The sequence below is a fragment of the Papilio machaon genome, chromosome 17, assembly GCF_912999745.1.
Source record: "Papilio machaon chromosome 17, ilPapMach1.1, whole genome shotgun sequence".
Lineage (NCBI taxonomy): Eukaryota > Metazoa > Arthropoda > Insecta > Lepidoptera > Papilionidae > Papilio > Papilio machaon.
The window spans coordinates 4625182-4641278 of NC_060002.1; the positions used below are offsets into that span (position 1 = coordinate 4625182).

The 16097-nt window shown below is 35.3% G+C and overlaps 2 protein-coding genes across 2 annotated transcripts; one reads left to right on the top strand and one right to left on the bottom strand.

Moving 5' to 3' along the window:
- Positions 1 to 1172: 1172 nt before the first annotated feature.
- LOC106721691 (N-alpha-acetyltransferase 40) lies at positions 1173 to 15711 on the bottom strand. Its single transcript, XM_045681849.1, has 5 exons — positions 15572 to 15711; positions 15178 to 15434; positions 14615 to 14770; positions 1646 to 1804; positions 1173 to 1348 (listed from the first exon to the last, which is right to left on the bottom strand). The coding sequence occupies exons 1-5, from the start codon at positions 15575 to 15577 to the stop codon at positions 1237 to 1239; spliced, it is 690 nt and encodes a 229-aa protein (XP_045537805.1). The 5' UTR covers positions 15578 to 15711; the 3' UTR covers positions 1173 to 1236.
- Positions 4303 to 14225, top strand: LOC106721692 (UDP-glucosyltransferase 2). Its single transcript, XM_045681848.1, has 6 exons — positions 4303 to 4516; positions 9689 to 10156; positions 10233 to 10403; positions 11373 to 11604; positions 12342 to 12561; positions 13856 to 14225. The coding sequence occupies exons 1-6, from the start codon at positions 4343 to 4345 to the stop codon at positions 14208 to 14210; spliced, it is 1620 nt and encodes a 539-aa protein (XP_045537804.1). The 5' UTR covers positions 4303 to 4342; the 3' UTR covers positions 14211 to 14225.
- Positions 15712 to 16097: the final 386 nt, after the last annotated feature.

The following is a 16097-nucleotide window of genomic DNA, read 5'->3' on the forward strand; positions in this document are numbered from 1 at the left end:
CCGTTTCGGACATTAACCGGAACAAACACGGATATACAAACTGAACAAATTTTCAAATTCTGAACACATTGTGGTCGTGAAATATTTTTTTCTATATAACATTACTTTATTAATTGTACATAGAGATATGGAGAATTTACACTTTAGTACTTGAAACTATTGAATATTTATTTTATTAAAATTTTATAAACTTTAGAATGTTTCTTTTTTTATTTTAACAAATACTATCAGATCCACGTCGTGAAAAAAAAATCTGAACAAAAATGAAACCATGTGATTTTAACTCAAAAAGTTTATTTTTAAATCATTTTACTTATTTTTTAGATTCATTTTAATGTAATACAGTCAAAATCTGTTATAACGACATCGAAGGGACTACTCATATTGAGTCGTAAAAACCGATAGTTGTAACAACCGGTGACAGGTATTAATAGGAAAGATATGTATATAACATTCAGCCAGGACCTTAGATTTTGGTCAATTTAACCGGTATGTTGTTCTAAACGATGTCGCCATAAACGGTTTTGACTGTATTATTATTTTCAAGATTTCAAATGTATTTCTGATTTGTGGTGATGTCACAGTGGAGTTAAATTGTATTTATCTATTTTTAATTGTATTTGTGATGTTGTTTTACCCAAATAAGTAAAATGTTTACGGGCGTAAACAAAAAAAAAAACAGATTTTAAATCAATTTTAAGTACAAAGTTACTACAATTTGGCCATCTACATTTGAAAATAGGATTTATTCTTTTATCATGTCTTGGAGGTTCTATTTAGAGGCTCTATTTTTAAAACCTATAGGAGAACTAATTATTCTACGGCCATTATTGACTATAAAGGTGGATGTATAATAAAAGCTTATACGATCTTAACATTTGCTCTATTCAAATAAATAGAATCTGAATGAATTAAATTGTTTAAACTTTCGTGAGACATCATAATTAATTAATTAAGAAACGGCTTAACTCACGTTTGATCGTCCGGTGACGGCACCGACTAGTTTCGAACCCATCGGGGGTCCATCTTCAGGACGAGTGTTTAATCCGAAGACTTCGCGGTCGCGTCGCGTCTCGCACTGAAGATGGACCCCCGATGGGTTCGAAACTAGTCGGTGCCGTCACCGGACGATCAAACGTGAGTTAAGCCGTTTCTTAATTAATTAAGAATCCGAATGTGCAATTATTGCTATGTTCCTTGTGATCTTATTTTAATTCTGCTTAATTAAATTAAGTACTAGGAAGCGATCGGATGATCTGTCCCTCCTTCATGTTGCACGGTCGCTTTGCTGAGTATTTCATAATGCGTCGCCTCTTCTATGGAAGGACTCGTCTCATCTAGAGTGTACCTGAAGAAATATAACTAAAATAAATGTGCATTATCAACTTAAAATTGAATATATTTAAGATCACAGACATCAGAAATGACGAGGACTAGCAAACTTTAAAGGAAGAAAACACAATAAGAGTTGTTTTATCCATTGCTAAGAGTTTAGAAATATCGACAGCATAATAAATTGCAAAAGAATAATAGTGCCTGATGAGACCAATGTTTATAAAGAAGCATCAGAGCCTCTCCTTAGAGGTCTAACGTTTTTGAAGGTTGCACATCAAGCATATGACGATAATATTAATATCCAACGAACCCGCAAGCTCTAAAGAACGCAGATGCTGATGGATTGTGTGTGAGCGCAGTGAGCCGAACGCAGCGCATGCGCGTCGCGTGTGCCAGCTTCTCCAACACCTTGAGTACACGCTGGCCCAGCCCGCGCCGACGACCATCCGCCTCAACCTGCACTTCGTAACTGAAACAAATGAATCTATTGGTTAAATCAATTGGATAATTATTAGTATGTGAAGAGATCCCGTTTTGTTAAAGTGAACTTCCAAGAGGCAAATCTTACACTACATTTTTAAGTTTTATTAAACAAATAACCGCACTCAGTCTGAGTTATTTGATATTGAGAACACTATATGTTTCTAAATATACTTACCTACTATTATTAATTAAAATTGTTAACTTAAATAAGTTTTCGTCTTTTTGTTTTTTCCATAGTAACATTGGACGGGGAAAAACACTTATTAAAGGTCTCTTTAGTTCTAGTGCAAGTAAACAACATGAATATTCTTGGTAATGAAGTGGAATAAATATTATTAAGAATGATGATAATAAACAGTTATATCACAAGCAAGAACCTTAGTTCTAATCAAGTTCTTGTTAATAATTCTAGATTAATGAGTGAATGTAAACAGTGCGTAAACATCCACCAACAATTTATGTAATTAATGAGCAATCAGTACCACACAATACTATATTACATTCTAGATATTTCTTTATATATTTATTTAGTAGACGTTATTACAAATTTCAACAAATGATCGGCTCGCCCGGTGCAATACCACGACTAGAAAGAGGACTGGCTTGAAGTGGAAGAAATTACCCCAACCGTTACTCCTCTTTACCTTGCCACCCTTTCTTATAAAGAAAGGGCGGAAATTGGATTTGATGGAGGAGAAAATTGTTTTGAAAAAATTGTTTGCGTCGCCTCCTCCGTCGATAAGAGGTAGGCAACGCATCTGAAATTGCGGGTTTCTATGGGCAACGTTCATACATATTTTCATACAAAAAAAAAACAGCGTGGTAAAGTTTAATTCAGAACTTTAAGGAAAACTTAGAAATGAATTACTAAAGTAAGCAATTGAATTAAAAATATTTTTTAATATTATGTGTTTAAAAATAAAAACATCTTCCAGATAAGAAAACTTGAGTAATTGCAAAAGCGACGCGTTATGAATGCGATTCCAGCAGTTGCTCTGTCGTGTCGTGTACGTTGTTATATATCAGCCTGTCAATCTGGTTTTGTCTGGTAATTTTTTTTTACTGGATAAATGTTCCAAATTTGAACGTTTTAGGTAGTTAATTAATAATATTTCATTTAATAATTAAAGCAACTTGACTTCATAGCAACCGATAGCGTTTTACCAATTCACAAAACAATAAAGTGTGATAATGTAAGTTCATGAACTATAGTTCGTTTCAATCCAAACCAGAATTATTTCGACAACAGACAAACTGCACATTTTACGTTAAAACTTATACTGTATTAATTCAAAAAATACCGTTAAACGCTGTTTAGTTAAAGACGTGTTTTAACCTTTTGACCACCGATTGATATTATTTGCGACAACGTGGTGTTATGTTTCACCATAAATATGAATCACCACAATGCTTTCGGTATAAGTACTTAATTATTTATTGGTAAAGATCGCATTAAACCGCGCCGGGGCTATAAAAGGGTTGACGTATATTTAAGCTAAAATGTATTTGAAACAATGTCTAAGTTTTTTATGGTAAGGCCCTTAAAGTCTAAAATATTTTCGGTAAAACAATTTTTCTCGTATAACTATAAAAAACTACTAACTGAAAAAATGAAATAGCGTAATGGCCGCCATGTATGGAATTTGATTTTCTACTGTTCGATGAATTTTTACGCGTTGAATTGGGATGAAATGAGCTTGTGCTATAAACTATATAAACTTGCTTGCTTGCTAAAAAATTTGATATTAAAAAAATAGCCTGTGCTGTTCAAATGCTTTCAGTTTTTTAAGTAGCAGTTATGCACACGAATTACACATTTCTTGCTTTATTTTTATGAAGCTTAAACAAGCATATGTTTGTGCTTATTCGACTTCACGTTACATAGTTATATACATTATTTAACACAAATTCACTTTCGATTGTATATACATATATTGTACTTGTATTTACCATACGTAATAAAAAATATATATAAAAACTGCTTCTAATAAAAGTAGTATGTGATATAAGGCGAGTTGGCTGTTAATAATGATTGTCTTTGGGTTACAATTTGTTAAAGGTGCAAAAGTTGTCCCGGATTTAAATTATGTTAAATTATCGTATCAAATACTTTTGTAAGATTCGGACATATGTTTCAAAATTATACGACAAAAAATTTGTACTTACAATAAATCGATATACACTAATAGATTATATCTAATCCACATATGTAATTTCAATTCATATTAATTATTAACATTAGAAACATCTAGTTGAATACCAAACACAAAGTCATCAAAATTCTTTTAACTTAGACACAAGATGATGAACTTGCACTACCGATCAAACTTGTATGGTAGAGAAATATAAAATATGGCACTGTCGCCTGAAAGTCTTGTTGAGAGATAGGTAAAGGTTAGATGGTGTGACATGCAGTTTGGTACGTGGCATTTGTTGGAAAACGTCATCCGTTATCAGTCTAAGGTGCACGCGGGTGCTGCGGGCTCGGCCGGCGCGAGTGCAAATCGCGGCAGACGGCAGTGAGATGCAGGCGCGGTCGCTCTGGCTGATGGTGGTGCTCTGCGCGGCGGCGCACGCTGCTCGCCTACTGGCCGTGCTGCCCACCAACACTAGAAGCCACTACGCAATGTACGGCCGCCTCATAGAAGCTCTCGCCAAACGACAACACCACATCACTGTTCTGACACACTTCCCCATGGTATGTATTGATTTCATATCTACACAATTTTTCTTACAAGCACATACTCTATATTATAATATGTTCAATATTCCTGATTTCCTTCATACGAAGCGACTGTGAAGAAATTTCCTTACCCGAAATAATTCAATTGAATATTATTATACCGATGTGGAAGTACTTTTATAAGCCACTCCCATCTAATCAACCTTCAGGTCAAGTCAGGAATCACCATTTGGTCGCCACCTAAATAGACCCTAAGATAATATGACGGCGTATAGCCAGCAAACGGTATACATATATATAGTATCAAAGCTATGTCAGTGATAGGTTTCTATCCCGGGACATGTTACAAAATACTATGTAGATGTGGAGAGTGATAATGTATAATATGATAAACTATACAGATTAAAGGTGTAGTGCAATGCACGTAAACTAAATTATGAACTCTTTTAATCAACGCATAGTGTATAAAGAAGTAATAAGCTGTTAATAAAAACAAGTGATATAGCAATTCAATAACATCGGAAAAGTGCAGAATTTTTAGTTAGTTTGAAAGTTATTATACGTTTTGATGCCATTATATCAAATATCACGTTATTTTTATGTGTATAAGCCGTCACTTGAAACGGTACCTACCACGTACGAAATTTCCTAAATAATAACATACGCGTAAGCCTTAATAATACAGCTAGATCACAGAAATTCCTTCTCCTTATTGTTATTATATCCTTTTTTTATATTAAAAGGTGGCCAACGAGCAGACCACCTGGATTCGCCTTAATAGCGAGCCGACCGTTGCCCATAGACCGAAAATGCAGATGCGCTGCCTACCTTTAATCAACGGAGAACGGGACGCACAGAAAGAGGATATTTCTCCTACCTATGCGTACTCTCTTCCGCAAAATCCACTTCCATGAGGACCTATATGTAAGGCCTAATTTTAGTCCGAAAGAGGACTAAAATTAGGCCTTATTTATCTTCATAAAGCTTCGACTGTAATAGTTATTTATACTTAGCCGGTCGTGATGTCACCTACAGGAAATTTTATTAATAACTACCATAGCAACTCCTCGAAAAAAAAAATCAAGTACATCTTTGTGATATCGTATAATTTGTGAGAAATATTTATGAAATATTAAAAAGTAAATTGCGCGAATATGTCGGTGAGGTGAGACTGAGCGTGTTGTGTTAACTTTCTTCATAAAATATTTCGGTCTGACAGCGAATAACGATTAATCTCAGAAAATTGTTTTTCCGAGTATTAGATAATACTAATTGCGCTGTGACGGAACCAAACGTTGATTCGTGTCAATCAAGATAATGCTACATGGTGGTTATATAACTCATGAACTATCATTTTCAGTAACATATATTAATTAAAAAAGCCGCTTATCAAACGATCCGACTTCATTGCATGAATTCGTGTGTGCGCTACGATCAATCGACACCGGTCAGTCTAAGGACAGATATAATGCGCAAGTTCGTGTGGTTTCGATAACGAGGGTGGTCGAACCGTCTATCTTGTAGAACGTAAAGCAAAATACTGATTAAAAAAATATTAGGTCCTTACATATGAAATTGGCGTTTTTCGTACTGGCCACTTTAATCACGAATTTCTCCTCTTTGGTAAGGAATTCCTAATTCAAATTTGTACAGCTATAGACTCATGTATTTGTGGTTCGATGACCGTCATTCATTTGTTTTTTTTCTTCTGTTTTTTCTGTTTGCGTCACTCATTTTACAAAATGGAAAACTTAAAATATCGCATTATTTACGAGTACGAGTTCCGCCGTGGCACTAGTGCTGCGGAAACGACTCGAAGGGTGAATGATGTGTATGGCGGTCGTGTTGCAAAAGAAAACACAGTTCGTTTTTGGTTCCAACGTTTTCGTTCTGGAAATTTCGATCTGCAGAACAAGCCCCGTAGACGGCCTGAGACTCAAGTTGATAATGAAGAGTTGAAGGCTATTGTGGAAGCGGATCCATCGCAAACCACGTCCGAGTTAGCTGCAGGCTGCGATGTTAGTGATAAAACTGTTTTAATTCACTTGAAGCAAATTGGGAAGGTTAAAAAGCTTGAAAGGTGGGTACCTCACGAATTGACTGAAGCAAACCGGCAAACGCGCGTCGACTGTTGCGTTACATTACTAAACCGGCACAATAATGAAGGTATTTTAAACCGAATCATTACCTGTGATGAAAAATGGGTTCTTTACGATAATCGGAAGCGCTCAGCGCAATGTTTGGATCCTGGCCAAACCCCACCCCAAAAACGTTTAACCCCAAAAAAGTTACTTGTAAGCGTTTGGTGGACTAGTGCCGGTATTGTTCATTACAGTTTTCTCAAATCTGGCCAGACTATTACGGCTGATGTCTATTGTCAGCAATTGCAAACCATGATGGAAAAGCTAGCGCCTAAACAACCTAGGCTGGTCAATCGCTCCACGCCACTGCTGCTTCACGACAACGCTAGACCACACACTGCGCAACAGACGGCTACTAAATTAGAAGAGCTTCAATTGGAAAGTCTAAGACATCCTCCGTACTCCCCGGACCTTGCTCCAACAGATTACCATTTTTTTCGAAATTTGGATAACTTCTTGCAAGGGAAAAAATTCAACTCCGATGGGGCAGTCCAAATCGCCTTCAAAGATTTTATTGATTCCCGTCCGACTGGTTTTTTTAGTAAAGGGATCAATGAACTACCTATGATATGGCAAAAGTGCATAGAAAATAATGGTTCATACTTCGATTAATTAAATATATTATATTAAAAAATATTCGACTTTTTGTTCCTCCCATACAAAACGCCAATTTCATATGTAAGGACCTAATATTTAACCGCGAAAGCGCAGATTTAAAGACTCATCCCTCAGTTGCATAGCTGATATAAAAATCGCGGTAAGATTTATTTGATCCGCATTTGCAATTTCATCGATCAATCTTTACGTCCAATCAGGTAATTAATAAAAAACAATCAACTTGACTGACTGAAAATCAGTACAATCGTTTAGGTTATCAGAGGCCACAATAGTACCCACACAGAAGACCGGCGTGAAGTGGAAGCAATTCCACGTTTCTGTATGCATCATTTTTGTCCCCTTTCCCTTCTCACCCTTTTCCTATAAGGGAGGAATGGGAAGGGTGGATTTGACGGAGGAGGGTAAGGTAAATATCCTCTTTTTGTGAGTCACTTCCTCCGTCGATTGAAGGTAGCCAGCGAATCTGCAATTGCGGATGTCTATCGGCAGCGGGCGCTTCGCGGTTTCGGTGAGCTCAAGTGGCCGCTTGTTGATTTGCCACCTTATGATATATAAAAAAAAACCGTAAAATGTTATCAACCAGTCGGGTGATAAAATTCAATTCTGTAGAAAAATACTAGAGGAATTTTGTTTCATCCTAAACGTAAAGTTACTTTATTCCTCAGATAGGAAGATATATGTATTGAGATTTGAAGCTGGCAGTGAGTTGGCAGTAACACTGCTGTACACGATGACATAAATAACAGCTCAATTAAAGCAATTTAATTTGTACTTTGAATTAATGATTACGTAGTATGTGTACGAATTGTTTCACACGCTTCGCGCCTATTATCATAGGTTATTAGTTTAGAATATCGGGTCATTGCTCTCGTTGGATAACGACGTAAACATAATTAATACAATTAATTGTCTAATATACGAACGCCGGTATACTCGGAGTAAAAAAACGTTTAGCAAAGCTTTTTACCACTGGTTTTCCAATTCCGTGACATAAATATTTTCACTAATCTTAACACGTTCAGTGCCACTGTATCCCTATACGTGTTCTCTTTAATGCGTTAAAATCGTAGTGGCATTGAACGCGTCAACATTGTTTACTCACGCCATATAAGTATTATTTACCAAGTGTCTTATATGTTAAATAGGTGATCGTAATGTTATTAAGCCGCGTTTACACCTAGGTAATTCCAACCCAGCAGCTGTTCACATTTAGTATTATGGGAACAGCCGCTACATAACTGGCCTAGTTCAATCGAAGATTACCACGACTCCAAAAAGTGCAAAAGAAGAAGTCTACTTCTATGTTTCGTCTGATAGTTGAAGTAACATAGACTCTATTATCTTTCCATCCCATGTCTTTTCCCTTAATCTTTCTTACAAAAGACTTTCTATTAAGCAAACAAACGAAAAGGATTGCATAATATTAATCATTAACTTCTTTGATCTTTTTTAATTTGTTTTTAATTAAAAATGCAATAACCCGCTTTACCAATAGAGTAGAACAACTTTGGTTTTTGATAAATAGATGTCATTCACAACAGATTATAAAACTGTTTATATAGCATACCACTAATGGATAAAATGACCTTTTTTATATATTATATAAAAGTGTTAATAGCGTTATACGAAAAATGCATAAAAATAAACTTATTTTTGAAGCATCAGGTTATGAGGTGGCCGAAAAATGGACATTTCCACTTTTAAAATGCTACAACATCGTTTAACATAAAGTTAGGCCAATTTTAGTTTCATAGTGGGTTGAACTGCTTAAAAACAACAAACTGCTTACAATAAATATGTAATCGAATAAAAATGGTAATCAAATGTGCCGTTCAAACTTTTAAAAAATAAATATTATTTTATGCCCGCCGTTACAAGGTTACGTTTACGGTTACGTTTTGATAAAGTGTCAAATGTGATCTATTAAAATCGACCACCTATAACTATAATAGATTATTTTGTCACTGAGTTGAGTAATATAAAGTGTAGATGGCGATATACCATAAGAGACGTAACTCTTTTCGCCGGATGGTTTGATATTTCTTTTTCACATCAGAATCAAACACAGTGAAAAAATCATTGAACTCTTATCATCAAAGAGCGTGTATTAAATGATAAATCAAATCCTGTTCAATGATGTCATTAGTTGCACGTTTAAGACAATGAAACGATGTTGTGTGGCGCGATAAGTGTGATATAACGTTAGTAATACAGCAAGCGGCGCAGCATGTGTGGCTTACATGATACCGCAACCTCCGACCCGCGTCTGCGCTTTTATCGCGCACGGCACGCGCTCCCAAACAACACTCTCTGCCTACCACTGTTTTATTATCACAAACACTTAACTTTTGCTAACTGAAAAATACCGCCAAAGTTGTTAAAAATTTTCCTGTAATATTAATTTATTTTAAGTACCTAATTGTTCCAGAAAAATCCACCACCGAACGTAGAAGAAATAAGTCTGGCCGGTACGATCCCGGAAATTACCAACAATTTGACAAGACAACATAACACTTTAAAACCGCACTTTATCAGAAACTTAGAGCAGATAATGAAGGAATGTGTCCACGCTTGCGAGACAGTTTCTCAACTACCCGCAGTTAAAGCCCTGGTGAATTCTACGCTCAGTTTTGATCTAGTTATCGTGGAAGTATTTGGAAGCGAGTGCTTTTTACCATTCGGCAGAAGATTCCAAGCTCCAATAGTCGGGGTACTATCGAGCGTACCACTACCATGGGTGAACGAACAACTTGGCAATCCAGAAGCAACAGCTTATGTGCCGGCTTACATGATGAGTTACGGACAGCAAATGTCGTTATGGGAAAGACTTATAAACACTTTAGCGGTGCTATGGTCGAAGTTTTTGTACCAGTACAAATCACAAATGCCATCACAGGTAATGTACTTGTTATATTTATATTTTTAATCTTTAATATCAGCCACAGATATAATAATAAAAGATATCGTTACAGCTCATAGCAGATCGTCTCTTTGGACCAGGACCCAAGCTGGAAGAATTGGCCAAGAACTACAGTCTAGTACTGTCGAATAGCCATTTCAGCATAAACGAAGTGCGACCATTGGTGCCTGCGCTAGTAGAAGTGGGTGGACTGCATTTGGACGACTCACAGACAATGCCCAGGGTAAGAGGAAAATTAATAACAGTAAGAACACAGTGTACTTAGGTAGGTGTACTAGATTTAGATTCAGTGCGCAAATATATTAGAGAATTGGCTACCAGTAGTACTAGGTAAGGCAATAGATAATCCATAAAGCATTAATTCATTCATTACGTTAAAATGTAATAAGAATGTATGTAATCATAACATTTGTTTTATATTAAAGCCAATTAAAATACTAGTGATGTGAAGCTACTATGAACAAGGAAAGAGATGAAGAAAATACAGAAGGTCGACGAAGGTGAAATATTTAATAGATTACTGACTTGGTATTTAAGGGTTATCGGCGATACTCATGCCTTTAGCGATGCAGATAAAATGATGAAAATCGAAAAGTTAGCACATTGAGAAACTACTCTCTTTTTACTTGTCTGAAGGATTTGAACATTATACGATAACAAGAGATATGTTATTTTAGTTAGTACTCTAAAATAGAATAAAAGAAAGAATGATGTAAAAAAAGCATACGTTTGAGCCTTTAAACTACGTGGAAAAGTATAAAGACGTCATTGTTTACTCGAAACTTTCATTAGCAACAATCTATTCTGCTAAATAACTATTAACCCACATAAAACATAACGCAGAAGGGAATCCGACTATCGCGTCGACCCCCGACCCTAGGCCCATTGCGTCTTGATAATGTAGTATAAATTATACCGTTACATCCGAATTGTACTATCGTACTGGTTATCAAGAATTTTGCACTCCTATAGTTTGGCCTATCTTAAATTTCCCTATATTTAATATATGAAATAAAAAATCAAACATCCATACTTTCACATTGTAATCCGCCTTTTTACATCTTAAATCCTACGTGTACAATACCTGAACTAGCCCAGTACTATTCTATAGCTAGTAATCCCTCCATTTTTACAAAGTAGTAAAAGCCGTATGCTTGTTTAATTTTTTTATGAACTTCATGTTATATTGTAGGAACTGAAGACCATTATGGACAAATCGTATCGTGGCGTGGTATACTGGAGTTTTGGATCTATGTCAAGAATAGAGACCATACCCAAAAAGAAATTGGAGCAAATATTCGAAGTGTTGTCAGAACTACCTCAGACGGTGCTGGTGAAAATGAATAGAAGAATGTTGGCAAGAAATATCACCGTACCAGACAACGTTTATACAATGGACTGGATACCGCAGTACAAAACATTATGTAAGATTCAAATATGTATTAAATAATCCTTACTAATATTATAAAAAATCCGAAAGTAGCTCTGTCTATCTGTCGCATTTTCCGATTGAACCGATTTAATTGAAATTTGGTAAACAGATGGACTAGAGCCTAAGAAAGGACATTTTAATGCAAAAAAAAATAGTTGAAAGTGGGGATGGAAAGTTGTATGAACGTATTGCTATTTTTACAGCTAGAAGAGTGAAACTTATTTTTTAGGCTGTTAATTTGATATAAATAAATATGACATTCAAGGTTTGTTAAAGTTTTACCCACGAGTTTGTAAAACGACAATAGGGAATAGGGGATGAAAGTTTAATGATCAGCCTAAATAATTAAAAATGCTACCAGAACACAATATTTCACATGAACGAAGTTGCAGGCACGGCTAGATATATTATACATACTTAGTTTGTAATAAAACCACGAACAGTGGACCTAGCACGAATATTTGTGACAATCGCCAACCTATATACATCGACAAAATTTGTATTAAAATTTGTGCAGCGCCTCTATTGGGCGTAAAGTTCACTAAAAATCTTACATTAATTTTGACATAATTGACGATGGCGATACGAAGGCGCTTGTCGCAAATATTCGTACTGGGTCCACAGTTGTTGTTAAGACCAATGTTGCTTATTTATGAATTTGTTTTCAAAATGGCCTCTGAGTTTAGATATTTTCAATTGTACATATTTATATTGCATTTATTCTCTTAGGTCACCCAAACACCAAGTTGTTCGTATCTCACGGTGGTCTACTAGGGACACAGGAGGCGGTAGCGTGCGGTGTCCCCATGCTAACCGTGCCCCTGTATGCGGACCAGGCGCTCAACGGCCGCGCCATGCGAGACCGCGGCGTCGCACTCACGCTCACACTCAAGGATTCCAGCAAAGAAAGCTGGAGGGAAGCGCTACAAGACTTGATAAAGAATCCAGTGTAAGTACCAAGGAATGCGTTGTCATTTTTGATTTTAAATAGGGCATTGTACAAAATTGTATGTACTATTGAAGAGCCCATATTTACATATCGATATTCCTTATATATCCTTCGCCAGGCTTGACTAGTATGGAGTCCTCATTCGCACGAGCGATTTTTTAACGCCGGCATTAAAACTCGTCGTTAACGGCTCTCGAGCGATGAACGCTTTAAAATCACTCTTGTTTCCTTCGCCCCAGTGCTCAAAATGCAACACTGCGCTATAAAAAGCGTCGCGATTTAAAAGCGCTGCCGTATGAACATATTTTACGCGCCTTAAAAAAACGCCCGTGCGATTGGGGGACTCGAAAAAAATACCTAGAAGATAGATTTTTACAAAAATATTTCACAATAACCAAACTTTAGGTTATTATGTATAAAGTCTAAGTGACACGGAAATTACTGATAGCCTCATAGTAGTTCTCCTAAAGTACCCAATCACAGCACAAGCGCATGGCCATAGTCTATTGCACCTATTATCATGTTTTTAAAAAAATGTATAGAGACAGAGGTTACTACTGAAAGATAACCTAATTGACATTGAATAAAAGAATGCCCGTAGAAAATATTTTTTTCTGTTGATAAAAAATCAAATCTTAATTAGCAATATAAACGAAGTGTGCAGACAAATGACGCATGCGATACTGTTTTAAATTAAAATTTTGTTTGAAGCTGAATTTGAGAGTGCATTTTCTTAAATCTACATTAAAGGCCACCTTTAGTGCAATTTACGACTCTGTACAGCAGACAATTTCTGCTTTTGAGACCTACTGACAAAAATTTCGGACTACTGTCTCAATATGCATTGGTATTACAAATAAAATTTTGTCTTTTATTAAGACCAGCTCAACAGGTTTTCGTCCTCCAAATCAACTTCTTATTCTGTATACAGTCGAACCAGGATAAGCGAGAAACCTCTATGCGCGAGAGTCACTGTTCGGTCCCGACCGACGACCTCTATAAGCGAGTCGTGGTACCGCAATAGTTTTGTCGTGAAAGCGAGACGGACAGAGTTACGTTCGCATTTATAATGCACCAAACCTGGTGCACCGACCCTACGTAAGTGGGACGAGATCAGGGAGATGATGATGATGATGATGATGAACATCATAGTAAGGATTTACGCAAGTTGTAGATAGTATAGTAAGGATATTAACATATGAAGTCTCTTTGTAGGGCTGATACTATCCAGAATGATAACATCTAACAATAGCATCAGAATAAATGCTTATAAATTTATGTTTTTTTATTTCAGATATAAGCAGAATGCTATGAAATTAAGGGCTAAGTTCCTGGACAGGTTACAGCCACCTCTGGAAACTGCTGTTTACTGGATTGAATATGTCTTGAGACACCAGGGTGCCACTCACATGCGGTCACCCGCCCAAGAGTTGTCACTTATACAATATTTATTATTAGATATAATAGCAATTAGCGTAGCTACCACACTACTGACAGTGTTCATTCTACACTTAATGTTTCGATACCTTTGTACAAGATGTATTCGATGGTGGCCTAAAGAAAAGCTTGTATTTGAAAACAGGCTGTTCAGAAGGAATAGAAGTTTATTACATTGCTTAATTTGGTTATATAAGTTTAAAGGTAATTAAGAATAAGTCAATGTGTTAGTAGCCTCATTGTTATATATTTAAATGTAAATAATAAATGTGTAAGATATTTACTAGATTTGTTTTTGTATTTGCGGATAAGATCTGCAGACTTTCCAATCAGCTTTCTTGTTGTAATAATATATTGTTCTTTATGAAAAGTATGCCAAGGTGAACTTTAAATGGTAAACATCATAATAGTATTGTGTGATCAAATAAAGTTTTATTGCAATAATTATCATTAAATTGTCACCTAATTCATTTACTTTAAATCATTGCAAAGGATGAGAAGGTTTATTGTTTTTTTTTTAATTGAATAAGGCAGTGGTTGAATATGATCCTACCTGATACTCCTGATATCTTTCCTGTACTAATAATAATTGGTTAATAAATATATTTATACTTACCAATATAAGACGGGTTCGCCAAAATCCATGTCAAATCTGAAGTGTGAGAAAGCCAGCAGCTTGTCTTTTTGTTTTGCGATCAGGTACCATGCAGAGTCATCAGTCATTTCCTCAACTTTGCGTTCGGGATTCCAGCCCCAAGCACATGTTTCATACCTGAAATTAATTGATTGATCTATATTTAGAGCCATAGTTGGTTTGAATAAAATATACAAAATTAAGTTTTCAAATCATATCATAGGAGTGTACTTACAAAGAAATATTAAAGAATAAATTAATGTCAATTGTATTTTTAAAGAATATGTTTGCTTAATGGAAATAATGGTTGTAATCTCTGCATATTTTGTGGGTGGGCATTGTACATTTTTCTAATTGGATCACAAGTGTTTTGCTATGACTCCTTGACCATTTGGAAAACTAACCAGATTTAAAACTAGCTTCTTCAAAATAAATAAAAACAAAACTTGCTTTTCTAATATGTACAATTCATATAATTAACACAAGCAAATCATTTTGTATGAAATTATGGTAACGTAACTTTTGAATTACATATAAAAACTTACAGTTTTCTCATATTTCTTTCTGTTAAATTGATCGCCCATTCCAGCACATTCTTGTCAAGTTCAGTTACTCTTTGTATATACATATCCACTTCCATGTCTTTATTACGGTATACCAACAGTTCCCGACATAAAGCTGCTAGGTCAGTCAGTTTGTTTGCTGAAGTTACATTACTCATTCCATCTGCAATTCGACGTTGTTCCAATTTCCTTGCCTGTCTCTTTTCTTTACTTTTGATGGTTGATGAACTTGATTTTTTCTGAAGAACATTTATAACATTAAATAGTATTTATTAGGAGCTACGTGATAGTAATACACAATACAAAAATGGGAAATTTAGAATCTTAATTTCCATATTTGTGTTCCTGGTTACATTTTGGACTTAAGCTTACTTACTCCCATATTGTAGTTTTCTTAAAAACTGGAAATAATCAATATGTATTTACGATAAACTAACTATTTTTCATTTATAATTCAGAATTTTATTTTCAAGCGGCGGGAAATAATCGAAAAAACGCATACAAAACACAGTTAATTTTTTGTTGTTTCTACTTGGCAATTTTCTATTTTGAATTCTTGACGTCTAAAGTTTTATTGGTTATAATCTTAAATGGAACAAAATTCTACCAATCACATGAAACCATAGCGTCGTTAAAAACATTGAAAACAATTCATAGTAATTATTGACATTCCGAAAGGTTATTCGTTTATAAATGTTTGGATAAATTAAAATTAAAAAATACGTTATTTTTATATACCTCCAAAAGTTTCTTTTCTTAGTATAATATTTATATTATACACTCCTTATTCAAGAAGAAATTAGCATTTGAAAACAGTGAAGAAACTTTAATTTCTAGACGAATTAGTAGCGGGAAGTTCAAAACATTAGGTTGTGTTACATCATAAAAATCAATACTAGATA